We start from the raw sequence: 27,753 nt of genomic DNA on the forward strand, positions 1-27,753 counted from the left end.
AAGCTCCTGGATCTCCCCTTTGAAACTATTCATGAAGGTCATGAGTTCGCTTCTGGTGATGGGGGTAGATCCCTCGGCCGCCTATTGATGATCAAGCGGCTGGCCGGCTGGTTTACTAGATCCAGCCAGGCAATCCTCCCGTTCCCTCCTTTCAGTGGGACGGGTGCGTCGAGCTCTAAAGGTCCTGTCAGAGGCCGTATGAGTCTCGACTTCAATTTCATTGTCAGTGTCTTGGTCCGTCTGAACCAAGGGGTTGTCCAGGGGACGCTTCTCACTTAGAATCGGTACAGACTGTGATTCCATCTCGAAAATACTCTCCCCACAGACGGTGCCAAAATGTTTCGGGGTTTTTTTGATGTCCTGCGGGAGAGTTACAATTCCGGGATTGGTATCTTTGCGCCGGTACTTGCAAAACAACGGAGACTCCGGGTGGTGGGAGCTCCGCCTCCGACGATCAAGTTAGTACTTGTATGTGGAGTAAAAAGGTGCGGAAAGTAAAGAGGGTGATCTGGTTCTCGAAGGGGAGGAGTGATCGGGGAGTGCAAATAATGCTAAGTCTGGTCCAGCGATTAAAATGCACGTGTGTTTAAGCTTCTCTTGGTGAGAGTAATTAATTCTGAATGTGTTAAATGGAGTCTTAATTACCGTATTTATAGCCTCGAAGTGTGTGCCCAATACTAGGCTTTAGGTAAACCTAGGACTGATTGGGCCTTGCCTCGGAAATCGGGCCTTGGTGGCCGTTTTCTAGGTTGGCATGTCATGGACCATGTGGCGTGGCATGATTAGTCCATGCTGGACTGATTACTGCTTGACACATGGCAGGCTCTGACTAGTTCATGTGGCGGACACATGGCAGGACCTGATTGGTCCACGTGACAGACTGTAATTGGGCGGGGAAAAATCCCCTAATCACCTCCCATCATAAATGATTGGGTATTTATAGGGGTGGGAATGTGTGCATTTTAGGGTTGGTGCCCTAAAAAGGAGTGCACTGATTAGCGGCACAATCAGGTAGAGACACGTGTCTCTTGGGGGGCGTCATTATGACGCCTTTCTCGGGATTTGGGCCTCCTGATGTAAGAATGCCTCCTCTCTTTTAGTTGCCCTTATGTTTTGCCACATGTCATCTTCCTATTGGGACATGTGTCACCCTTTTATTGGGCCCCGTGTTACTATAGGATTGGGCTACGTGTTAGGGTAATTTTTACCCTAAACAAGTGGTCTTTTTACTTCTTTGTCATAATTTGTTAATTGAAAAAATGACTTTTTTTTTGTAGACCGCTTAAAATCTAATATATATAAACAGGAGTTTTTTCCCGAGTTTTTAGAGCACCATGTAGGATTTTAATTTTTAAAAAATTATTAGAGCGCCACTTAGGATTTATATTTTTAAAACGATAATAAGATTTTGCCACTTAAGATTAGTTTTTTTTTTTTTAAAGCGCTATGTAGGATTTTAATAAAAAAAATCGCCACGTAGGTTTAATAATTTTAAAACGCTACAATAGCATTATGCCACGTAAGATTAATTTTAGAGCGTCACGTAGGAAAATGTTATATTTTAGCCAATAAAAAGAGAATTGCAATTTATTTTAGATTAAATTTTTTATAATAATTATAAAAATAAAATCAATGTGTTTTTTGTGTGGCTGGCCATATCGTGTGGTCGGTTGAGACACACCCAAACACTGACCGAGTAACCCTAACCGTTCGAGTAACTCCCTTGACCAACCAAGTAACTCTTGAACAAATAATCCCGACCACACGGTGTGACCAGTCACATATGAAACTTTGTGAAATAAAATATTATCTTTTTGTATTAAGAATTTTATCTAAATATGAGAAACAAATTTAATAATTCATTCTATAATAAAATATTCAAGTAGTAAGCAAACGAATATCACAAAGTTTATTTGATAAATATATATTAGTAAAATATTTTATTTGAAAAAATACAAACAAACCGTGCATCGCATGAGCTTCATCTAGTTTGTATTACAAGTATTTTTTTCAACAATTTTTCCTTTTTTTACCTTTTATTTATTTATTTATTTATTTTCAGGTTACCGGTACTTGATATTGAATAAAGAAAACGCAAGTGAAAAAGTTAAGATCACTAAAGTGTATTTTTCCTTTTTTTATTAGTTCCGATAATTTTTTTTATTTTTTTTTTCACTATTCTCTTTTATATATAAAACTCGAAAGTGCATATATTAGTAAATTAGGATGGAACAGGATGAAATGATGAATCACAACCATTTTATTAAGCAGTGTGTAAGCTCTTTCCCGCTCTCATCAATGGCAGCTTTCACTACTACCATTCCTACATCCTACTGGGATCCCGAAGACTGGGAAATCGTCAACGACGATGGCTTCGTCTACAAGCGCAAGAAGCGTCGCATCGATCCTTTTTCCTTCCCTTGTGCGCCAGATCCCGAACCAGATCCTGCTCTTCAAATCAAGCAAAGAAGGGAGAAAAAACTTGCAACTTTGCGCAACTTAAAGGAGAAATATCAAACCGAAATTTGTCTTTGGGACAATTTGTCGAACACCTTAAAGACAATGGAAGATAGTGTTAAATCTAAGCTTGAACAGGTTAAGGAGAAAGATGACGAGGAGGGAGAAGGTGGGAAAGTTCTAGAAATGGGTGCTAAAGGGTCTGAATCAGTTGTTTCAGTCGAAAAATGTTCTGGGTCTTTAGTCGATGAGCTTCTTTTGCAGGTAACCATTCAATAATTCGTGGTTTTATGCCTTTTGATTTGTTATTGCTTTTTCTATGTTTAAACCTAGCTTATTGATTGAATTTTTCAATTTCTAATTTAGTAGTGTGAGCTTTTTAGTATTGGAATTATAAGTGTTGGGATTCTAGGTTTTGAAGAAGTTTTGGTAGATTGAATTATTATAGTTTTATTAATTCATAGGAGTATGACTTGATTTGGTTATTGGAGTATTAAATTGTGTAATTTCAATAGAAAATTGGAATTAAAATTGCTTTGAGATGGTATTAATTTAATATAGACCTCCAACATTACGGAAATACCAAGTGAATTTCGGGTAATTTGGAGGAATTTGGTTTGTGTTTGTGATGTGGTTTGTGCTAGTAGTGTTATTGCAGAACTTTCTATCATGGTATGTGGATTATGACTAAATTTCGGGATGTTTTGTGTGTTTTAAGGTTGAAGCACAGGAAGCAATAATACACAACTTTGAGCAACTTTGTGATGTAGCAGAGTCCTTGTGCAATGCCCAGGAGGAGAAGGCAAAAGAACATTACTTTAATCTCCCAATTTGGAATTCCCCTTGTGAACTTTTGGCATCGCTTTGTGAGGATTGAGTATTGCTTGGCTAATGCCGGTGGTGGTTGTTTATGGGCTATGCCTGAGTGTTAAGCACGTAGGTGTCAGGTTATTGAAAATAGTGGTTCGATATGGATATAGAGCCAATTGAAATTCCCAGTGTATAGATGTATTGTTATGTGGAAAACGAGAATTTATGTGAATGAATGTTGTTAGTCTGTGTTCATGTCGTTTCTCTTTATTTCTGTTGAAAAGAGGGAGAGGGGTTGAAATCTGATAAATTATAATGGTGAACTTTTGCAAGTTAGACGCTCTACATTTTGTGACCTGTTATTCAACTGAAGTAGTGTACAAGTATAGGTACTATTTTTACTCAAACTTTGGTATGGTTTTGTTTGGAACTTGAGTCTTGTTATTAAAAGTACTGGTAATTTGGCTATTTCTGAGACCCTGTTCTGCAATTGACTGGTGTGATGTTGATATTGATATGCATCGTATTGGGATGGGGTGTTGCTGGTTCTGGAATAACCAGTGTCCTTTCTCCTAGATTGAGCTAATGATCCAGTATCAGGTGTATTTTTTCCAAAATATCTCTCTATAAAGTCAGAAAAATCTGGAACATGCCGTGCACTTAAAATATCTCAAATATGCCACTGGCATTGGGTATGAGTGTCAGTTTCGGTACATTTCCTAGTCTTGGATATCATAGGGCTCAAAGTGTTGGACAGAACAAATTGGAGGCATATGTGAAGATACAACATTCATATAACACTTTTTCCATTCTAAGACATTTGTACAAGCTTTTCCCATTGTACTTTATATGGTTAAACACATTTGAAGTTAATGTGTTCAGCTTCTTGCAAGTTATAGTTAAAAATCTTCATCTCTAATTTTAAAGCTTGTATGATATACAGAAGCTTTCTATTGTCTTTTCCCTCTCCTTTTACATTTGTTGAGGAGTTGAGGTGAAAATTGAATTGTCGAAGGCAAGGATTCCGCTCTCATTCTTGTTGAATGAGTGTCCAACACATTTACATACCATAAAATGTAGAGTTGAAGTAACATATTTTTCGGCTGACTACATGATGCAAATGAGAAGTATCAGCACTTCAGCTCCTTAATAACTAGGTAGAATGATACTGACCTGCTTATTCTTTGTTGGCATGTCCAGTTGTGATGAATTGTTGAGGCTGTGGCTGGACAGGAGTTTAACTTAATGCATACCTTTCTTGAGGTCGGAGGCCTCTACTTCATAGCATGACCTCGTTCTCAAAGTCTCAAACTGACATGGTCATAGTTACTTTGGTTTGTTCAAGTCAAAGAATTTAAATTGTTTCACTTCCAGGTTGCAAATTGCAATTAAGTTGTATGAAGTGGAGAGATGGCTAACAAAGCTTTGAGTGCACTCTTGGTCCCTTTCTAGTCTTTGTCCTGTCCTATTCTTCAATTCCTACAATCACGATACAGTGTACACACTACAAAAATCTACTTTGGTTCGGATACTTTGGACCATCCTAAGGTTGGGATGCATGGTTCCTCGCACTCCATACAGACCACTCTTATTATTTGTTGCATCATCGGAGAAGGATAAAAGCAGAAAGCAAATTTTGACTGGTGCTACAAGCCCTACAGCTTTAAGGTAGTTAGACAACAAGTTGCTAAAGCATCAAATATCTACAGATTGCAGAAAGTGAGACAATTTGTTGTAACTGTGCCAGATTGTGTAATAATGTGTCATACACAACCACAAAAAACATAAAAACATAAGGACCTTTGGAACATGGGTGTCCATATTGAAGAGTTATCTTCTAATGTAATTGACGTAATTGAAAAGGAATTTTCGATTCGAGCAGTTGAAGACACCAATTTTATTTTATTTTTATTGTTTTCTATTGATAATAATTTATTGGAAAGGAAAAACACCACAGATATTAGGGCAATTTTATACTCCCTCTAGCCCATAGAACATTAGTACATGCTTAGAGGTGTCAATTTCAGATAACCGGATGGAGTTTGGGTTGATCCATGACAGGTCAGGCTTGTTCGGGTCGGGTATATTCGGTTTAAAGTTATCCTTTTAACCCACCTCACGCCGGATCGGGTCACTTTCGGGTTGAGTCAAATTCTTGTTTAGATCTGTCGAGTCCAGATCGGGTTTGGATTGGGTCAACTTCAGATCGGTTCATATTCGGTTCGGATAAATTTGGATTGAATTCAAAACGGGTTTGACCGGGTTAATTTTGGGTCGGATGACTTTGGATTGGGTTGGTTTTCGGTTAATTTTGGTTCTGTTAAGTTCGATTTAATTACTTAGGGTGATTCGGTATTCGATTAATTATGATACATAAACTTTTCGTGTTTGGCTTAATTATGGTTGAGTTGACCAAACTTAATATCAAATAAGTACATATTTAAAACTAGAGTAATTATTGAGTTGTATTATTTTGTTATTGGGTCGATATCAAGTCATTCACGTGTCTTTTTCATATCGTGTTATTAATAAATGTTAAAGTAAAAAAAAGGTATATAATAAGTTGGGTTTAAAATTATGGTTGGTTTGAAATCATGGTAAGTCAAAATCAGGTCTGGTTAATATCATTTCGAATAAAAAACATATCGTATTGAATCGGGTATTTTTCGGGTCAATTTCGGTTCGGATTGAGTTCAAGTCGGGTCAAATCGATTTTGGGTTGATTTCAAGTCTGGTCAAATCGGTGCCGGGTTAAGTTTAAATCAGGTTAAATTTGGATTCGGGCTGAGTTCAATTCGGTTACAGTTCGGATTTGAGTCTTGAATTTGTCGAATCAAATCGGTTCGGTTACAGTTCGAAACGGATGATTTTACGGGTCGGTTCGATTTTGACACCTGTACATGCTTATATTCTTAATCAACTGTCCTTGTATTCTTAATCAACTGTCCTAAAATGTTATGCCTATAGAAGATAATTTCTTACATTACTTAAAAATAGCAATATGGCCATCAGTTGCATGGGAAAAAGTATATAAGATTTTAGGTACTAGGAAAAAAGAGGAGAAAGGTAAACTTACAAATTTGTTTAAGTGATTGCAAACATTAAATATGCAACAAGATTGTATTGGATATATGCAATGCATAAGAGATGTTTTTTCTTAAATTAGGTAATGTTGATTTTGAAACCTCTTACAAAAGTATCAATAGTAAAAGAATAAAGAAATATACACTTTAATAATCCCAACTTTGCCTGATTTACTTTGAATAATCCTAACTATTGATTATTTGCAATAATCCCAACTTTCATTTGTGTTTTCTTTCTTCAATTCCGATTACCAGTTATCTGAACCTGAAGAAAAGGTTAAAAATTATTTGCCACGTGTTAGATGTTTATTGGTTCAAAAAATAAAAAATAATAATTAAAAATATAAAAAGAAAAAACTGAAAAACCACCCAGCCCCTACCCCCTTCCCACCAAAACCCCAAACCCCACTACCCCTCTCCACCGGAAAACCCACTATTTCCCCCCTCTCTTACTTGCCAGCCGTCGCCCCACCGTCTCTTCGTCCTCCCTCTTCACCTTGAACCACCGCCCCTTTCCCGTAACCCAATCCCTCCCCTTGAAACCCTTCCCCCATACTTCCAAACACCTACAAAATCTCTCCCCCACCCTCGAAAAACTTAGGCCAGGTGAGGGGGAGGGGTTTCGTAGGTGTTTGGAGAGGAGGGGGAGGGGTTTCGAGGGGAGGGATAGGGGTTAAGGGGATGGGGGTGGCGGTTTAGGTTGGGGTAGGGGTAGGGGGCAGTTTCGGCGGTGTGGGTTGGGAAGGGGGCAGTTTTGGGGGGAGGGATAGGGAGGGGTGTTATTTCTGGTAGTGCGGTAGGGAGGGGGTGATTTTGTGGGTGGGGGCTGGGAAGGGAGAGGTTGCCGTTGGTGGGGGTTGGTTTTAATTTTTTTTTTAATTTAATTCAATTTTAAATTTCAAATTATTTTTTTTCTTTTTTTTTTCTATTTTTTTTTTTTTAATTTTTGGACCAATCACAACCGAACACGTGCCAGGTAACCTGGAATATAAAGTCATTGACTTTTGTTGACCGGTTTGGGATTGAAGAAAGAAAACGCAGGTAAAAGTTGGGATGATTACAGAAAAATCGAAAATTGGGAATATAAAGGAATTTCAGCCCAAGTACGGTAGGATCACTGTAGAATCGGATAGGTTCGCGTAGGATCGTGTAGGATCGTATGATCCTACCTGATCCTACTAGATTTCTAGATTATTTTGTATTCTAAATTATTTTTTGGATTGTATTGTCTTAAACATGGCTAATTATTTCAAAATTATTGGGTTTAGCATCAATTTTACCCCGAGTCACATGTAATAAGTATTATTAAAGTCTTTAATCACTCTTTTTACGAGTTTTTGTAAGATCTTACGTTCCTACAATCCAATTTTACTGATCCGATCCTATCAGCCCTTTTCGATCCAAAGTAGGATCTCGATCCTGGCAACTACGGGCGGTAGTATATAACAAATTTTTGGACAAATGTACCCTCCTTTTATTTAATATCTGAAACTACCTCAAATGTATACATATTCCTTTGCCCCTACTTATAAACTAAACCCACCTGGTAAAATTCTTTTCAAGCTCTTTGCCTCATTTTCCACTACAAAAAAGCATCCTTATTTATTTGCACATCTTAGTTCCAGTTTAGTTCATCTTTTTTTTTTCTTATCTGACCTGATAATAGCTTTTTTTTTCCTTTAATATGATATGTTTGTCTGATTTGACTTGATGGATTCGTAATAATATGTATCTTCTTAACATGCAATGTTCATTACAAATTAAAGATATTTAGTGATAAAAACCACACATAAAACGATAAAGTATGTTCAGAACTTATTTTTTCTGATTTGATCTGAAATAAGTAACAAGGTCCTAAAATAAGGTGAACTAAACAAGACCTTAGTCTCTTGTGATGTTGTGCTCTCTCTCTCTCTCTCTCTCTCTCTCTCTCTCTCTCTCTCTCTCTCTCTCTCTCTCTCTGGGTTATTATTGAATTTAAAAAAATTGTGCAAATTTTTTGTTATAGTTCATAATCACGAATAAAACCCTATGAAAATTTCAAAAAATCTCAAAGTTTTTGTTATTCTTATCTTGATCATATTTATATTAATGAAATAACAAAATCTAAATGTTTGTTTAACAAATAGGTGGTGGTTTGGAGTATGGAAAAGGCATAAAAAGCTTAACTGTGGATTATAACATCCATAATCTGTTATCTTTAATTGGTAAATTTTAATTAATATAGGAGAAGGAGATTAAGGTGTGGCGTTGATTGGAAAAGTAAAGGAAAGAGAAAAGTGTATGAATATTTAATTAATAGCGCATCTTCTGTGTGGCTGTCCACACACAAAACAATTTGTATGTCTGCACCGACTGCACGCCACGTCAACACACACTTACACTGTCAAATTGAAAAAATGTTCGCAAAATTCTAAATCTCACACTTAATGAATCTCTCTATTTTTATCAACTCTTTTTCCTTACAAAACGGACTTTAACGACTTAAATTCAGACATTAACACAGATTTTCACAAACAAAAATAAAATTGCATCAACACCATCCACAATATATCGTAACTAAAGAATTTGTATTTTTTTTTCTTTCTAAATCAATGGAAATTAAAGAGATTAGAGACTTATTAATGATCTCGACATTGAGAGCGCGAACAACCAAATTGAGGAAAACGTGTTTATCAAAAATTAATTTGGCAATCTGCAACCTTACAACACAAACAGGTAACTCCCATATTGATCATGTTTGGTAACCTAAATATAAGATTAATTAACCCCTATACCCCTTAATAGGTAACCTCGTATAACAAGTAGCCTTTATATCTTTAACAAGTAGCCCCTATAAAATAAAAATGGCCGAAGCTTGAATTTTAACTAAGATTGACAACAATGATGCCACTACTCTCATCTCATACTCTTTCAAATCCTAGATTTAGTTCAATTCGATCACTTTGATTCCACGTTTGTTCTTCATTTTGGTTGATTATTGTGTAGTAAAAGGGGAACATAAACAATAGAGGATAGAAAAAAGGAGTAGGAAAACAATTATGAAGAGAGAAAATAGGAATATCAACAATGAGAAGAGAGAATAATGGGAAAACAACAATAGAGGAGAGAGAAAAAAATAAGCAACAAAAATTAAATTGATGAAAAACTGTAAATAACCACCCCTCAAAGCACTTAAAATTGGTTTTACCACCTTTTTTTTTTAAACAACCACTTGTAAAATGCCAAGAAATTAGATATCACCATCTTAGTTTGAGTCTGACCATTTTTTCGATTGTGGGGCCCACATTTGTATTTCCCACCCTTTTCCTTTTCATTTCCACGATTTCCCACTATTTCATTTAATCTACTAACTATGACCTTCTTAATTCAATTCCTTTAACCTCCCCCCATTAATTGATGCTGTCAATTCTTTTAGCCCCCAATTTTTTTGCTCTCTCTCTTAGCTAAACCTAATTGATCAAGTTTCCTTTTTTAGTGTACTTCCTTCTCTCACTATCAATTTCTTTTTTCTTTGAATAGTAATATAGCGAAGGAGTAGTCATCATCTTCTACAGAAGGGGACCAATTGGTGGGTGTTATTCTGGCAGTGGAGGGAACATCAAAGCCGAAAAAGGTATGCATGTGTTTTTCGTGTCTAATGTTGATGTTATTTTCGTAATTTTGATAGATCTTAGGGTCAAATGTGACATGTATTTTAAACCCTAGGAAGTGTAAAGTATGTTATTATATATAACACCCTAATTTAAATTGAAATACTGTTGTTAATTGCGTATTATTGTGTTGATGAATTTGACTGAGATCGATTAGGTTAAACTGGTATTATTTAATTGGGGATTTTTTAATTGCTTTTGTGTACTTGGGGATTATGTAATTTCTATTGTTTGATTGGATCTGAGTTTAAAAACCGATTGAAGAATTGACTATGCCATGTTAATTACAGACAAATTAAAATACACTTTTCCTTTTGTTGTAAATTGAACAGATGGCATATAGTCCTCAACTTGTAGATATTAAGGTGAGGTTATTTGATGGATTAGTCCCTATAAAACGTAATGGTCATAAGGATTATAGGTATGAGGATGGTTGGCTGTATTCTAGGACAGGGTGTAAGGTGTCTGACTTTGTGTTTGGGGGTTTGTGAAGTTAGATATAGATGTACGTAGGCTATTTAACATATGGTATAAACAGAAGGGGAAGACTTGAGCTATTGGTAAAATGGAAATAGTAAACCAAGAAGAGGTAAATGGTTTTTTAAAGACAGTGAACAAGGATGGGCAAGTTATACTTTATTGCACTGCTTGATGAAGAATGGGAGCCAGAACCATTAGATGTGATTGCAACACAAGCTAGTCAAAATATCCTATACAAGCCCACCACTAATGAAGTCTTTCCTAGAATAAGCCCTAGGGTAAGTTAAATTACTTCTAAGGGGAAGGGAGTGATAGTAACCACTACAAAGAAGGGAGGGGAAGATTTACAAGATGTCGCAAGATCTAGGATGGGGAAAGAGAAGGTAGGGGAAGGTTCATAAGCTACTGCAAGATCTAGGAAGGGGAAAGAGAAGGTATGGGAAGATTCAAAAGCTACTACAAGATCTAGGAAGCTTGAGTTTGAGAATTCTGGTTTTAATACTACTGATTTCAATGACTAGGACATAGCATGGGAGATTGGAGAAGAGGAATGGGAGACTGAAATTGTGATTGAGAGGAGTATTAAAGATATATTAGGGAAGGTCAACTGCAGTTTAAGGGATTAAGAATCTACAAAAAGGGAGAATAGGGCTCTGTCTAAGATTACACAACTAAATTGTTTCGGGGTTTTCTGATGTCCTGCGGGAGAGTTACAATTCCGAGACTGGAACCGGACGCCTGTACCTGCAAAACAAACGGATGCTCCGAATGGTTGGAGATCCGCCTCCGACGGTCAAGTTAGTACTTGATTAAGGAGTAATTAATGCGGAAATTAAAGTGATTGGGTCTCTCTAGGTGAGAGTGTTTAATGTGTGTATTCTGCGTTGTTCGCGTCCTCTCCCTTAATGAGGATCAAGGGAGGTATTTATAACCTCGGGAAACGTGCCAAACTAGGTTTAGGTTAACCTTGGGCTGATTGGGCTTCCCTCGGAAGTTGGGCCTAGGTGACCGGCTTCTCCATTAGGCATGGAGTATGCCACGTGTCATGATATAATAAGTCCAGGGTGTACGAATAAGCGTGTGCCACGTGGCAAGCCCTGAGATGTCCAACTGGGGGACACTTGGCAGGACCTGATTGGCCCACGTGGCGCATTCCGATTGGTGGGAGCAAAATCCCCTAATCATTTGCCCCTCACAGGTGGCACGTAACTGGTCACGTGTTACTTGTGACAGGTATCGCCCTGTAACAGGCAACGGCCTGCTACAGGTGTTACTCGGCGAGAGGCCGAGAGATTCTCCCGCCAAAATTTTGAATTCTGGAAGTGACCCTTCGCCTTCTCACTTCGCCTATATAAAGGAGTGTTGACTTCGGTCATTTTCACACTTGAAAACTTTGTGAGAGAACATTCGGACCCCTGAACTTGCTCTAACATTTTGGACCCTTTCTGCCTGCCGCCTGCTCTGACAAGCCGACTGCAAAGGATTTTCAGAACTTCATCAATCGTCACTCGTTCAGGTAACCGTCGGTTCTCTTACTCTTAATTTTCTCTTTACTTTATTCTTTTTTGAAATGGCACCACGAAGCACACGACACGACCAAGGTTAGTGATCAGCCGGTCACCGGGGACGGCTGAATCTAGGACTAGGAGTGCCGCCTGCCCTTTTCTGGACCCATCTTTGCCCTTTATACAAAGTCCGACTGTATCTGTGTCTATGCAGAGCATGATAGCCAGAACAAAAAAGACTGACAGGATCTCAAACTCAGACGGCTCCTCCCACAGGGTGCCGATTAGTGAAACATCTGACCAGGCGCCAGATGTGGAAGTGAAACAAAGTGTCTTGAAAGCCGGCAGTTCTGAGGGAGGAGTCAAAGTGACCCCTTCCCATTTTACAGTTGACAATTCTACATTCTCTCCTGCTCCTTTTAAAGGAGAGGAGGCGGGCCCCTCCGGGAGAGGGGAGAAGTCGTCCTCTTCGGACTCGTCAGAGGACGATTCCGAGTCTAGATCTTCTGGCCATGCTTCTCTGGATACAGAAGAGAAAAACAGTCGCCTACAAGAGGCGAGGCTTTCTCACGCAGTTGAGAAGGGGGACGATTGGGCGGAGCCATCCGCCTCTCACCGAGAGCAAAATACCCCCTACTACTACACGGTACCTCGGAGCCGGATCACGGCCATGCAAGAGAAAGTGGAGAGCTTTATCGCAAACCACACAATGGGCCCCGGTTTTTTAGTGTTCGTGCCGGATCCAGAAGACACAGTCGTCTGGCCGGCTGGTACCAGTTATGATGGCGCTTGCTTTGGCTGCTACGAGGCGGCCATCAAGGCTGGGCTGCGCTTCCCACTACATCCGGCTGTTCAGCGGATCTTGGATGGGTATGAGTTGGGGTTATGGCAGTTAGCCCCGAACTCCTGGGTCAACGTACTCGGCTATGTGGCCGGGTGCGAACTGCACGGGGTGGAGCCGTACTTCGAGGCTTTCGCCCACATGAACTACCTCAGCCGGACCCCTAAGGCAGGCGGTACCGGCTGGTATCAATTGACGAGCCACAGGGGCTACCTCATGACGAGAGGTAAAGCAAACAAATGGAAGGACTGGCGGATCAACTTCCTTATCATTGAGAGTTCAGACACAGAGCTGAACAAGCGCTTCAACAGGTGGAACAGGAATCCGCCCCTTCTTGCAGACGGCCGCAGCATGCCGCATGTTCCCCCCAAGGCTAATAAAGAGATCCTAGATAAAGGACTCTTCAAAGGAGAGTCGAAGGTGAACTCTACTTCAGGGGTACGAGAGCAAGTACCCCTGCACTGCGTCCCGAGTTTTAAATGGCTCTACGACGAGTACTTTTTGGCCGCCTGTGGCCTCAGCAGTCGGTGCTCAAGAGGTATCCGGCCTGTGGAATACTCTGTTGTTCCATGCATTTCTTGTTATGACTTTTATTAACTTTGCTATTTGTTTTTGCAGCGGACGCCATGAGCAAAATTACCGCCTCCAAGACTGCGGCGGCCATGTTGCGGGCCTCGATCATGCAACAGTCTTCAACCGACTCCCCCAACAAGGGGGCACCCTTGGTGGGCTTCGAACCTTTCACCCTCTTTTTGGAGTTGTGTTTATGCATATACTGACTCTTTTCTTCTTTTTTAGACGGGCGCTCCAAGAGCTTCTTCTTCCCAACAGCCGGACCCCAAGGCCCGGAGGACAACTGTTGTGTGCTCTCCTGGTTCTGCCAGGAAACATGTGGCGGCTGAGAAACAGCCGGCCACTTCTTCTAAAACTCCAGCTGGGCCACCTAGAAGTATGAAATTGTCCTTGTAAATTTTAGACTTGCTCCCTCCTTTACTAGGTCTAATCCGTTTGTTTATGCTTGATGCAGCCGGCCCTCAGGAGCCTGACTTGGTCGAAGTGGCCAAGTCTATGATCAAAGTCGTTCCTCCAGCTGAAAGGGAGGCGGTCAGGGGTGTCGGCACCCTTGACCTAGACGGGATTGTAGGGGTCCTTGTTGAGGTATACTTAGCATATTTTTGAGTATTTGAATTCCAGGACGCCTATTTTCTTTTTTGTTTGGAAATTGACGCCTGTTCCCCTTTTTACTTAGGCCTTTTTCCGAGTGAACGACCTTCGCAAGCCGCTTGACCGGAAGAACAAAGAGGTAAAGGCTGCAAAAGCTATGGCCGTCTGTGACTGTGATAAGACAATGTTTCAAATTGCCCAAAATGAAGTTCTGACCATTGATATTCTTTATTATCAGGCGCAGGCTACCGCCGCTATCCGGGCTCAGTTAGAGGCGGCCCAGAAGAGGAATAGCGAGCTGGAGGCGACCATCAACAACCTCAAGGCCGAGCTGAGACCTCTTCGCCAAAAGATGTCCTCATACGAAAGCTTGGAGAAATCCTTGGCGAGCGTAAAGGTACGCCTGGTGACCCAGGAGAAGAATCTTACTCAGGAGCTCTCGGAAAAGGCCGAGCAAGAAAAGATCCGGGAGATGATGGAAGACTCTGCTCAAATACAGCGCATGACTTGGGGCCGCCTCTTCCCCAATGCTGACTTTGCCTCCTGGGAAAAAACGTACCACCAGTGTTCTGATAGATATAATCAAGAGATCCTGGCGGCTGCTGAGGAAGAGGCACTGGAGGAGGAGGAGCAGCCGGTGGTGGCGCTTGTGCCGCTTGGGGGTAATACATCAAAGAAGGATGCAGCTGAAGCCGAGTTCAGCAAAAAGAGTGCTGACCAGGCGGCAACTGCTAATATTGAAGATCTGCCCCCTTCATAAGCTTTATGTCTTCTTTCCCCGACCTGCGTGCCGTTTGTTTGTATTTACCCGGCCAGGGGGCCGGGGCTCTGAATATTTTGTCGGTCTTTAATGAACGGCTTCTTTTTAATGAATATTTTTGTTTTGCTTCAAATTTGTTTATGTATTGAATATTCTGATGTCCAATTGTACACTATACCGACTGTTTTACATGGCCGATAGTTGCAGACAGGTACGGATAGTTAGTCACGCCGCCTATGCCCCTGGACGACTGGTTGTCTGTTTCCAGGCTAGACGATCAGTCGGCCATTTATCCCATCGGTATTCGAAACATTTTAAAGACTGGATCCCCTTTAGGCAGGCGGTCCTGTCATTTGTAAAATTAACCAAGTAGGAAAGTGGTTTCCTACTTGTCATGCTTTTAGGCTAGAGACTTTAGGCCGTCTAGGCCGACTGTTCCCCGCCATATTTAATCTAGTGTGAACAGGTGCTGTATGAACACCTTTTTAGTTTCATACTAAATTTTTAAGGAGTGACCAAGTAACTGAGTAGTAGAGGTATCAAGCGGTGGGTACCGATTGTTCCCCTTTATTCGCCAATGTTTAATGGCTTTTAACTCATAGGTGTTAACCTAGCAGGAGTAGTGGTTGAGAGCCCCTGTTTGCTAAAAACAGGCGGACGACTCATACCTTTTAGGCTCCATACTAAGTTTGAGAGAGTGACTATGAGTTAACTTTGGTGTTACTCAGTCGCCGTCACTCCTGCTTGAGTAGTAAAGATACCAGGCGGCGGAGGCCGGCTGAATCTTTTGATTCGCCAATGTTTGTTGGCTATTAACTCAAGAGGTACCCCCTGCATTTATCCCAAGTAATACAGGCGGTCATCTGACTCAGATGTCAACTGCTACCACTGGTTTGGTTAGTGATAGAGTTATCCTTGTTTCAAAAACGGCTACGTGGTTGCCCTTGGGGACAGTCGTATAGGTGCCGTGTAATTAGTTTATAGAGCAATGTTCCACCCAAAAGGGAGCTGCTCTCTGCGACGAATTTCATTCGGAGGGATGCCGCCGGACGCCTGCTATGATGTTGGGACAGGTCGTATTAGTTTAAAGATTGAATCAGTTGGCTTGGCGCCTGGACTGATCATTCGGCTTGTGGCCTTGGTTAGTTCTTGGTGAACGTAGGTGCTAAGTAAGAGGAGGGTAGCCGCCTGTTTAGGCACAGGGTCGGCCAGGCCCTGATCATTTTTAGCTAAGTATAAGGGGGGTGGCTGTGTGCTTTGGAACCAGTCGGCCCTCTTCTATGGAGAGTAGCCGACTATATATCCAGACGGCATGCCCCTATGGTGATAGAGTAAAATATTCAATGGAGAGTAGCCGACTGTAAAGGTACAGGCGGCATGCCCCTCTGAAGATAGAGTAAAATACTCAATGGAGAGTAGCCGACTGTAAAGGTACAGACGGCATGCTTTGAAGATAGAGTAAAATACTCAATGGAGAGTAGGCGACTGTAAATGTATAGGTGGCCTGCCCCTCTTAAGTAAGAATAAAAATTAAACATGGAGAGTAGCCGACTGTTTGTCAGTAGGCATGCCCCTCTTAAGTAAAAATGAAAACTGAGTATGGAGAGTAGCCGACTGTTTGTTAGTAGGCGTGCCCCTCTTAGTACAAAATTGAATATTAAGTATGCAAACTTTTATTAAGTAGCCCTTGACTATTTATATCATTCAAAAGAAATATTTCTTAATATTATCTGCATTCCAAGTTCGAGGCAACGGTTGGCCGTCTGGTGTTTCCAGATGGTAGGTACCGTCCCTGACCTCTTCATAGATTCGGTAGGGTCCTTCCCAGTTGGGAGTTAGTTTGCCAGACTCATTAGCCCTTCGAACTGCTTCCATTTTTCTAAGTACAAAGTCCCCCACTTTGAGTGGACGCCTGTGTACTTTTTTGTTGTATGATCTAGTCATTCTCAGGCGGTAAATTTCATGGCGCAAGACAGCATTGCCCCTCCTTTCAGGAAGTGAGTCTAATGCCAGGCGCATGGCTTCCCAGTTTGCCTCTTCGTCATATAGCATTACTCGAAGAGTCGGCTCGTAGTGTTCTATTGGAAGAACAGCTTCCGCACCATAAGTTAGGAGGAATTGAGTTTCTCCAGTCGCCCCTTTTTCAGTCGTCCTAATGGCCCAGAGAACATGTGGTAATTCATCCGCCCATAGGCCGCCTGCTCGTTCAATCTTTTTCTTGAGACTGTCTGAGATGATTTTATTAAAGGCTTCTACCTGGCTGTTTTCTTGTGGACGGCCGACAGATGCAAAGTAGTGTGCAATTCCTTGGTCACCCAACCAGCTTTTGAAAACAGGCGTCTCAAATTGGGGACCATTATCAAAAACCATAGACATGGGAACCCCGAACTGAGTGAAGACATTTTTCCAAATGAATGAAATTACATCCTTCGTCTTAATTCCCTTTACAGCCTCCGCCTCTACCCATTTAGTGAAGTAGTCGACGGCAACAAGTATGTACCTCCTTCCGCCTGTAGCAGGCGTATATGGACCCAGAATATCCATGCCCCACTTAGCAAACGGTAGTGGGCTATGAATGGTAGTGAGGTCAGTAGCCGGACGGTGAATTAGCTTGCCAAACCTTTGGCACTTGTCACATTTTTTCCCCATCTCCATTGCATCTGCTTCTAAAGTAGGCCAAAAGTAGCCCTGCCGCCTTGCCCGTTGAGCAAGCGTCCTACCGCCTATATGGGAAGCACAGTAACCAGAGTGAAGATCGTCTAGTATCTCTCGTCTCTTTTCTGGAGTAACACACTTTAAGAAGGGTTGAAGGTACCCCCTTTTGTGAAGTTCTCCCTTTATTATTTCAAAACTGGTTGCTCGTTTTTTCAGTGCTGCCGCCTGTTGATGATCATCCGGCAGGGTACCGTTTGTCAGATATGCCCCGATTGGATCCATCCAGGTTGAGCTTCTGTCTAAGATTCCAATAGGGTCTTCCTCGATGCTTCTCTTCTCCATTACTTCCAAAAAAACAGTTCGAGGGGTATCACAGGAGGCGGATGATGCTAATTTTGAAAGTGCATCCGCCTGGTTGTTTTCTGTCTCGGCACTTGGGTCAGATGGAAATCCTCAAGGGAGCCGACTGCTTGTCGGACCGCCTGTAAATACTTGATCATGGCCGGATGGGTTGCTTCGTATTCGCCATTGTACTGACTCACTATCAATTGTGAATCGGAACAGGCGTCTATTTTTCTTGCCCCTGCCGCCTTGCACATGCGGATTCCGGCTAGTAAAGCTTCATATTCTACCTCATTGTTTGAGGCCTGAAAACTGAAGCGTAGAGCATACTTGTACCTCTCGCCCTCTGGCGACTGACATATGACGCCTGCTCCACAACCATTTGAAGTAGAGCTTCCATCCACATATACCTTCCAGACTTGGTCTGGAACTTGAGAGTCAGGAGGACGAGTCATCTCAACAATAAAGTCAGCAAAGGCTTGCCCCTTCACTGCTTTTCTAGGCTCGAAGGTAACTTCGAGGCTCTGTATTTCTATGGCCCATTTGATCATTCGGCCTGACGACTCCATGATGGTCAGTGGCCGCTTGATAGGTTGGTCTGTATACACGACGACTGCATGTGCCAAAAAGTAGGGCTTCAATTTTTTAACAGCCATGAAGAGTGCAAGACCAAATTTCTCCACTAAGGGGTACCTCAACTCGGCATTTTTCAGTACGTGACTGACAAAGTAGACCGGGAGCTGACAGCCGTCTCTTTCAGCAAGGAGAACAACGCTTAACGCATGATCAGAGACGGCCAGGTACATGTAGAGTACTTCTTTGGGCAAAGGGCTGACCATCCTCGGCAAGGATTGCAAGTGAACTTTCAATTTTGGAAGGCCGCCTCAGCATCCGGCCCCCATTCAAACCTTGCCTTTTTCTTAATTGCCTGGAAAAAGTATAGGCATTTGTCGCCTGATCGGCTTAGAAATCTTCCTAAGGCCGCCAGACAACCTGTTAACTTCTGAACCTCTCGGATGGTACGAGGCGACTGCATGTCGATGACCGCCTGCACCTTCTCAGGGTTCGCCTTTATTCCTCTCTGATTGATAAGGAATCCGAGAAATTTCCCAGACTCAACTCCAAAGAAACATTTCTTAGGATTGAGCATGACATGGTGCCGCCTGAGTGTGGCGAAAGTTTCTCGGAGGTCCGACAGATGATCTTTCTGAAGTTTAGACTTGACAATCATATCATCAATATATGCCTCGACATTTCTCCCAATCTGATCAAAGAACACAGTGTTTATCATTCGCTGGAAAGTGGCTGGGGCATTCTTAAGACCAAACGGCATGACCGTGTAACAGTATAACCCTGATCAGTGACGAAGGCCGTCTTCTCCTGATCTTTCTTCCATAAAGGAATTTGATGGAAACCAGAGTAGGCGTCCATAAAGCTCATCAAAGCATGGCCGGCTGTTGAGTCGACCAGGTTATCAATTTTAGGCAGAGGGTAATTGTCTTTGGGGCACGCCTTGTTTATGTCTGTGTAGTCTACACACATTCGCCAGGTGCCATTCGGCTTTTTAACAAGCACCACATTTGCAACCCAGTCTGGGAAGTAACATTGCCGAATGAACCCTGCATCAAGTAATTTTTTAACTTCGGCGGCTGCCGCCTGACTTCTTTCTTCGCCATGGTTCCGCTTCTTCTGCCGTACCGGCTTCTTTTTCGGATCCACGGCCAGTTTATGTACCGCCAGATCAGGACTAATGCCTGGAATTTCATGGACTTCGAATGCAAAGATGTCCTTGTATTCTTTCAATAGTTTGTGAAAGTCGTCACCCAGATCCCTTAGAGCAGTCGTCCCAACCATGATTGCTCTGTCAGGACGCGAGTTATCTAAGATCAGGTCCGTATGCTCACCAGCCGGCTGAGGGCGGAATTCATCCGACCGCTCCTCTGCCAATGATTGCTATTTTCTGCCTTTCTCTTCTTGCCGCCTGCTTCTTGAACAGGCGCACTCTCCTTGACATTGTCAAGGTCTATTTTTCCACTGCTCGAACCAGTGGCCATAACAGTGGGCTTGACATCCGAGAGATAGCACTCTCGGGCCATCCTCTGATCTCCCCTTAGGGACCCGACTGTTCCATTATCCCTCTCAAACTTGAGCAACATAGGAGATGGGATTATAACAGCCTTGGAATTATTCAGGGTTGGTCGTCCCAGAATCTTGTTGTAGGCCGAGAGTTCTTCTACTACCAGGAACCAGACTACCATGTGTCGTCCTTCCCCTTTTTCGCCCAGGCGGATGGGTAAATCCACTCGTCCCACTGGGTGGACGACTCCTCCTCCAAACCCTACTAAAGGGTGGGATGCTGGATGTATGCAATCAGTCTGATATTTTAAATTCGACAGACATTTGCTACTGATTAGATCTGAGGAGCTTCCGGTATCTATGAGGATTCGGCCAACTCTCTGGTTGGCCACTTTACATTCAATAACGATAGGGTCGTCATGCGGCCCTCTTACCCCTCCTAGATCTTCTTCAGTGATGACAATCTCAGGAAATGAATATTTGGAGGGTCGTTCTTGGTGAACGGAATTTACATCTAACCGTCTGATATTGTCTTTGTTGCCCCTAATAGTGGGGCCGCCTCCTGAGAAGCCGCCTGCAATGGTGTAGACGACTGCATCATCTGTATCGGAGTTGTCGGCCTGTTGATTCTTTTTGGCCGACTGCTTTTTCGAGGAAGTGTTCCCCGTAGATTTCTTGACATAAGTGTCAAGATCACCTTGCTCAGCCAGGCGGTCCAGATACCGCATGAGACTGATGCATTCATTGGTGTGATGACCAACATCTTCATGATAATCACAGAATTTTTCTTGGTTCCGGTTGTTTGCAAAACCCTTCATGGGGACCGGCTTCTCAATTGAGATCCGTACCTTGATTTCCTTTAGGATAAATTGGCTATCCTTGTTAAACGCATAATTTGGGGAGTATGGTTTGAATTCTTTTTTCATCTTCTGGGCCGGCTGTTTAGAGGAATCAGCCGCCCAGACCTCTTTTCTCTTCTCGTCTTTGTTTGACGACTGTTTCTGTCGTCCTTCTCTTTTGTCGGACCTTCTCCCGTCTGACTGTTTTACCGTACTACAAAGATCAGTCGCCTGTATATAGGCTTCCACTTCAATCAAGGCCTCTTGAAGAGTCGCCACCCTCTTTCGGACCAAATCAAATTTGAAGGTCGGCCCGTCTTTGAGACCTCTGAAAAAGTCAGTATAGGCTACTTCATCCGGTAACCCTTGAATCTGTATTCTCATCAGGTTAAACCGCCTGATGTAAGAACGAAGCCTCTCCTTCTCGCCCTGCTGAATTGTTCCTAAATCAAGGGTCGTCTTCTTCGCAGGGATGTTCATGGCGAAGTTGGAGGTGAATAAGTAAGCAAGCGTCTTGAAGTTATTTACACAACCAGTCGGCAGGTTGCCGAACCATTGTTGTGCGATTCCTTTGAGAGTCGTTGGGAAACACTTGCACCAAGTGGGATCATCCAACCCTTGAAGGTACATCAGGTTGGTGAATGCCATCAGATGGTCTTCTGGGTTAGTAGTGTCGTCATAGGCGCCTACTAATACATTTTTCACTTTGGCCGGCTGAGCGGCTTCAGTAATTTCCTTGGAGAAGGCCGACGGCTGTTCACCAAGTCTAAGCAACCGTAGCTGCCAGTCCATAGGTTTGACATTTTTGCTGTATGTCCACCAAACGGAGGTGGCTGTAAAAAATACTGTTGTTGCGGTACAAACGGTAAGTTTGGTACCGCCTGGTCGCTATGAAAGCCGGACTGACGGAAGGTGCCGCCTGACTGACTCTCATGATACGACTGAGTATGCCTCATCGAGGTATTTCACAGACTGTCTTGGAAGTATGAAGTAGAGGTCGACTCTGACAATCGGTCACTCTTCTTCTGCTCTAGCAGTAGCCGAGCGTCTGTGTATGTTTTCCTCGACCCGTCCGCCTGAATATGATGAACAAGTTTCCTATTTCCTGGAGTAGGAAAACGGTATTTTGTGAAATCAAGGGCAGGTGGCTCCCACTTCCTAGATTTAGGATGAGGGGTCGCCACTCGCCCTTGAACTGGCTTCCTCTTCAGTGAAGTGGAGGGTTTCTTAGCCGACTGCTCCTTGTCCAGAGCAGGCGGCTTCTTGTTGATCAACTCTTGAATTTCTCCCTTGAAGTCCCTCATGAAGGTCATGAGTTCGTTCCTTGTGATGGGAGCAGACCCATCAGTCGGCTGTTGCCGAACAGGCGGTGCGCCTGCTGGCTCGCTTCCAGTTTGAAGATGTTCCCGTTCCCTCCTTTCAGTATGACGGGTACGTCGGGCCCTTAGGGTTCCGTCTGAAGCTGTGTGAGCTTCAACTTCAAATTCATTCTCAGTATCGTGGTCCGACTGAACTAGAGGATCGTCCAGGGGACGTCTCTCTTTAGGAGCCGGTACAAACGTGGGTGCCATCTCAGAAGTACTCTCCCCACAGACGGCGCCAAAATGTTTCGGGGTTTTCTGATGTCCTGCGGGAGAGTTACAATTCCGAGACTGGAACCGGACGCCTGTACCTGCAAAACAAACGGATGCTTCGGATGATTGGAGATCCGCCTCCAACGGTCAAGTTAGTACTTGATTAAGGAGTAATTAATGCAGAAATTAAAGTGATTGGGTCTCTCTAGGTGAAAGTGTTTAATATGTGTATTCTGCGTTGTTCGCGTCCTCTCCCTTAATGAGGATCAAGGGAGGTATTTATAACCTCGGGAAACGTGCCAAACTAGGTTTAGTTTAACCTTGGGCTGATTGGGCTTCCCTCGGAAGTTGGGTCTAGGTGACCGGCTTCTCCATTAGGCATGGAGTATGCCACGTGTCATGACATAATAAGTCCAGGGTGGACGAATAAGCGTGTGCCACGTGGCAAGCCCTGAGATGTCCAACTGGGGGACACTTGACAGGACCTGATTGGCCCACGTGGCGCATTCCGATTGGTGGGAGCAAAATCCCCTAATCATAAATGAAAAGCTTGACTGCATACATCTTAGGCTACAGGAAGAGATTTGTGATGATTTTGATGAACTAAGGAGAATCAATGGTTCAAATGAGGAGGAAGATAATTCTCCTTGGTTTAATGATTTGACAGATTTCAAATAGCCTGTGCAGTTGTTGAAGGATAAAAAAATTCAGAAATAGTACAGTGTTGAGGAAAGCTTTAAGAGTGCATGCAGTAGAGAACATGTATGAAATTTATTTTTTGCATAATGATAGTAAAAGCATAACTATTCATTGCAAAAGGAGATGTAGATGTGTTTGGGATGTAAAAAAGAGTAGACTACCTATGTGTACTTGTGCTACTTGTATTAGGTGTCAGTATAAGGTGAATGCTAGGAAGTTACCAAATGAAGAAGATTGGTAAATAAAGAGTCTGTATTTGAAACATAAGTGTATGAGAGTGATGAAAAATAGTTAGTTAACTTCTAAATACTTAGTTGAGAAGTATTTGGAGGATTTTAGAAGTGATCCAAACTAGAGGATTAAGAGTTTCAGGCAAAGAATAGTTAGTGACTTTGGCATTAGTCTAAGCTATTTTAAGGTCTGGATGGCTAGAGCTATGACCAAACTTGAAATTTATGGCTCAGAAGTACGCAAGGGTATGGGATTATGGGAAGGTTGTACTCAAGCATAATCTTAGTTTTAGTGTGTGTGTGGTTTGTAGATTCACCCGAGCCTCCATTTTTTATGAGAATGTACATTTGTCTAGATGCATTGAAGAGAGGGTTTCTTGATGGATGTAGACCACTTATTGGAGTATATGGATGCCACGTGAAAGGGGCATACCTTGGTCAGATACTTGTTGCAGTGGGTAAGGATGGTAATAATAGCATATACCCAATTGCTTAGGCTACAGTGGAAATAGAGAACAACGATTCTTGGAATTGGTTCTTGGAGCTCTTAATGAGGGATCTTGGTAATGAAGACCATGGGTATGGATGGACATTTATGTCTAATACGCAGAAGGTAATTTTCCTTCTTACACATACTTCCTATTTCTCAATTTCATCTGGTTGACTTATTGACTGCAATGTTGTTTTTTTTTTGTTCTTTGAAATCAGTGATTGTTGGAAGCTTTTAAGCAAGTTGTTCCTAAAGAAAAGACAAGGTATTGTGTGAGACACATTTGGGCAAAATTCAAGTTACACTTCACTAGGAAAACTTTCAAAGAATAGTTTTGGAGTGCTGCAAGAGCTACAACCTTGGTGTTTCCGATTCCAAAAATGCGCGTCGACCGTCTGTACCCGCAAAACCATGAAAACTTCGGTTGGGTGGAGTTCTGCCTCCGACGATCAAGTTAGAGCGTTTTCGGATGTATAAAAGTGTGGAATGTAAAAGGTTTTTCTCTCTGATTCAAAGAGAATTCTGCACTTAATATTGCTCGGGTTTTGTGTGTATATTTATGAATGTGTAATAAATGAGGATATTCCTTCCGGTTGTATAGCTTGTAAAGAATAATGGACTCACCCAACACACACACGGCACGGCCTAGGACAGTTATCTACCAGTCACCAGATACGGCTGAGTCTAGGACTGGGGATGCCGTTTGGGAGTGTTTGGACGAGACGGACGGTTGTAGACCCCGAATATCAGTCACACGGCTCAGCAGAAGTTCCGGTTGACTATATACCTTATGACCAGCCGGGCGTACCTAGCACACCCAGAGATGATATCTTGGATGCATCCGAGAGTACAGGCGGCGAAGAGACCGTCCAGCAATCAAGACTCCACTAAGTCAACAATGGAACCGAATGCCCCTCAAGAGGATAAGGAGGCATATAAGTGGCCCTCTATCAACAATCCAATAGAGGCGCATATGACCGCCCTGGATGTGGTCACTTTAAACGTCACCCTTCCGGCATTTTTGGAAAAGTGCCCGGTTGGGGCCGGATGGGAAATTGTTGTGCCGCCTATCGAGGCATCCGTCATCTGGGATGACGACCTTGACCATGCCAATGATTATTTTGGCTGGTATGAGGCGGCGTTCTAAGCCGGCCTCCGGTTCCGCCTCCATAACACAATATAGGCCATTCTAAGGGGTTACGACCTTGGCGTCTGGAAGCTAACACCCAACTCTTGGGTGAATATACTAGGATACATAGCTGCCTGCGAGATGCAGCACATAACTCCTAGCTGGGAGGCGATTGCAAATATGCACTACCTCAGCCGTGCCCCAAGCGGCTGGAATGCGTGGTATACATTGACCACACATCCGGAATTTATGATGACGCTTGACAAGCCGTTTAAGTGGAGCAGCTGGAAGAGCAAGTTTTACATGGTTTCTTCCCCCTCGCTACTGAAAGGAAAGGTGTCCTTCCAACAAGTGTATTCTTCCGATAAAGGGTTCAGAATTAATACAGAGCTAATTCTTCAGTAAGGTCAAGTGATCGGAATGCCTAGGTGGAGGCCGCTTCCGATCAGTAATATCAAGGTACAATTGATATTACAGCTTAATCTTAACTGAACCCTTCGGGTCGAACCCAATCGAATCTCCGATCCGAGACGACGAATTAATCCGAAAGGATTCAATGAGTCGATAGAGTTTTACGAATACAGACGTCGGAAATCGAGCCTAGGGCGTCGAGACCGAGCGTCACATTATCACAATCGACAAGTATGAGCGTAGCCGTAGCTAGGCTAAGCTAGCTCATCATAGGCGCTAGGCGCGCCATAGCAGCCCTAGCATCATGCCTAGGCGCTGTCGCAGCCCTAGCGTGATGGCTAGGCACCATGGCTGGCTATCGTTAGCACCAGGCGCGCCCACACAGCCCTAGCATCATGCCTAGGCGCTATCGCAGCCCTAGCATGATGTTGGGCGCCATCGCAAGCCAGCAGCCCATCGCAGGCCTATGCGCATCACTAGGCGCACCATGCGTGGCCTAGGATAGATGGGCACCATCACAGCCCAGGCAGCATCACTAGGCGCACCATGCGTGCCCTAGGATGGCCTGGTGCCATAGAAGCCCTAGCATAGTGCTGGGCGCATGGCAGGACCACACGCACCAAGCACAGCTAGTTCTAGGCTCTGGCACATGCGTGGTGCGTGGTGCCTGGGCGAGGCATGTGCGTGTATGGTACACAACGCCGGGGCTGATGCGAGTGGCTGTGCGAGAGTGTGTGTGAGGGGCTGGCAGGCTAGCAAGCAACGTCAAGCCAACCATGCGTGGCTTGCTAGCAGCACGCATGCTGGGCATTGTGTGCGAGAGATGCGTGGTGCGCATGGTGTGGGAGTGCGGTGCGTGGAGAGAGGCCAGCATGCGTGGCTCGCTAGCAGCACGCATGCTGGGCCATGCGAGCAACAACGATGCGTGGGATGCTGGCACCAGCGCCAGCACGCACCTGCCAACACCAGCGCCAGCACGCACCATCCAGCACCAGCGCCAGCACGCACCAGCAAGCATCAGCGATGCTGCTGGGCTTGTGCTAGCATGCTGGGCTAGCTGGCACATCCTGCTGGCACGCTAGCTGGCTGCTGGGCAGCAGCCAAGGGTGAGACGGTTTATGAGGGAAGTGGGGACCAAGGCTTTGGGAAAGCCTTGGGGAGCAAGGTATTGGTCCCCCCACCTCTCCATGGTCCTAACCTAACACTCTCTCTCCTTTTGACACTTGTCGAATTGTGATTGCATTTGTTTATTGATTTATTTTAGAAATAAATTAATTGGAAAATAAAACATTCTCCCACATTGGTTGGGGAATGAGAATCAAGGGATCATTTCCCTATAAATACCAAGCTTGGTATTGGGATTTGAAACAACCTTGAGTGGAATTAAAAAGGCAACTCTAGAAAAGAGTAAACCTTTGATTCGTAAAACTCATAGTTATTTTGTCCGGGTCTTGACTAACCTTCAAGACTTGGGACGCTCGGGTCGGGTCGAGGGTACGATCCGTCAGAGATCTCGTCTTTTCGGGATTTTGAAGTAAGAGCTCTTTGGGAGCGAAGCACGCGTCAAAGGTATAATTCTTGTTCTTAATCTTGTTTGATTAAGTTTATTATGCTTGTTTAATTTCTTTAATTAAGGAGCGGGTCTTGGTGGGTTTCCTTCCGCGTAGTGTCGGGTCACTACGAAACCCTACATCTGCAACTAAACCACCGGCTGCATCGCTACAACACACACCCGGCTTTCCTAGGAAATAAGTGCGCCCTTCCTAAAGTACCGGAGGAGGCTTGGGATCAAATAATGGAGCCGGGTCTCTTTAAAAAGACCTCATTGCCTTTGGATGATGGGATAGAAGTCATTGTCCCCAAAAACTGGGTCCCTGATCCAGACTGGCTAAAGGACAAGGCGTTCCTTTCCGCTTGTGGCCTAAGCATAATGTTTAGTAGACGTATGTTGATTGTTAACCGGCACTTTATGCCATTTCTGATTTTTTGATTTTTCTTCCTTGCAGAGAAAGGATTAGAAATGGTGCCTCCTAAAAAGACACCGGCTAAGTCCGCTGTAAAGATTTGGAAGGATCAACTGGAGAAAAAGAGGGCCCAACTGGCGGCCAAGGATGATGGGGTAAGCGCCGGCTGAGCTCTTTTACTGTGCATAATTTGAAGCTTATTTTGATACTAACCGGGTGTGCTAGTTTCCTTTTCAAACGGGGAGCAAGAATGTTCCTCGTTCCCTTAGACAGATGCTAAAGAGACCAGGAGAGGAGGCCTCCCAGCCTGCTTCTAAAAGACGAAGGGTTCCGGTTGCCCCTGCCTCTACCGAAAGGCCGCTTGCGCCTGAGAGGCCTACTTCAGCGGGAAAAAGCCTTAAAGACCTTGGCCTTAGCACAGGGCCGGCTGAGGTCAGAACAAGGGAGCCTGAAGTTCTCTCAAGGGAGCAGGCGCGACTTCCTTGAAGTCATCAAGGTCGATGGGTTCCTCGCCTTGGCCGGCTGCGGCCACACTAGGCATGACGTCTAAGAGATAACACTCCCTTGTCGTCTTTTGATCCCCATTCAGGG

At 43.5% G+C, this 27,753-nt stretch overlaps 1 protein-coding gene across 1 annotated transcript; it reads left to right on the forward strand.

Moving 5' to 3' along the window:
• The first annotated feature begins 2,197 nt into the window (after positions 1 to 2,197).
• On the forward strand, positions 2,198 to 3,735 carry LOC110695610. The gene is made up of 2 exons (XM_021872822.1): positions 2,198 to 2,721; positions 3,176 to 3,735. Exons 1-2 carry the CDS (start codon positions 2,227 to 2,229, stop codon positions 3,332 to 3,334), a joined length of 654 nt encoding a protein of 217 aa, XP_021728514.1. The 5' UTR covers positions 2,198 to 2,226; the 3' UTR covers positions 3,335 to 3,735.
• Positions 3,736 to 27,753: the final 24,018 nt, after the last annotated feature.

This window comes from Chenopodium quinoa, unplaced genomic scaffold, assembly GCF_001683475.1.
Source record: "Chenopodium quinoa cultivar QQ74 unplaced genomic scaffold, ASM168347v1, whole genome shotgun sequence".
NCBI lineage: Eukaryota > Viridiplantae > Streptophyta > Magnoliopsida > Caryophyllales > Amaranthaceae > Chenopodium > Chenopodium quinoa.

Coding starts and splice junctions, on each gene's coding strand:
- LOC110695610 (XM_021872822.1), top strand. CDS start 2,227: ATGGAACAGGATGAAATGATGAATCACAACCATTTTATTAAGCAGTGT. Junction 2,722..3,175: donor TCGATGAGCTTCTTTTGCAG/GTAACCATTCAA, acceptor GTGTGTTTTAAG/GTTGAAGCACAGGAAGCAAT.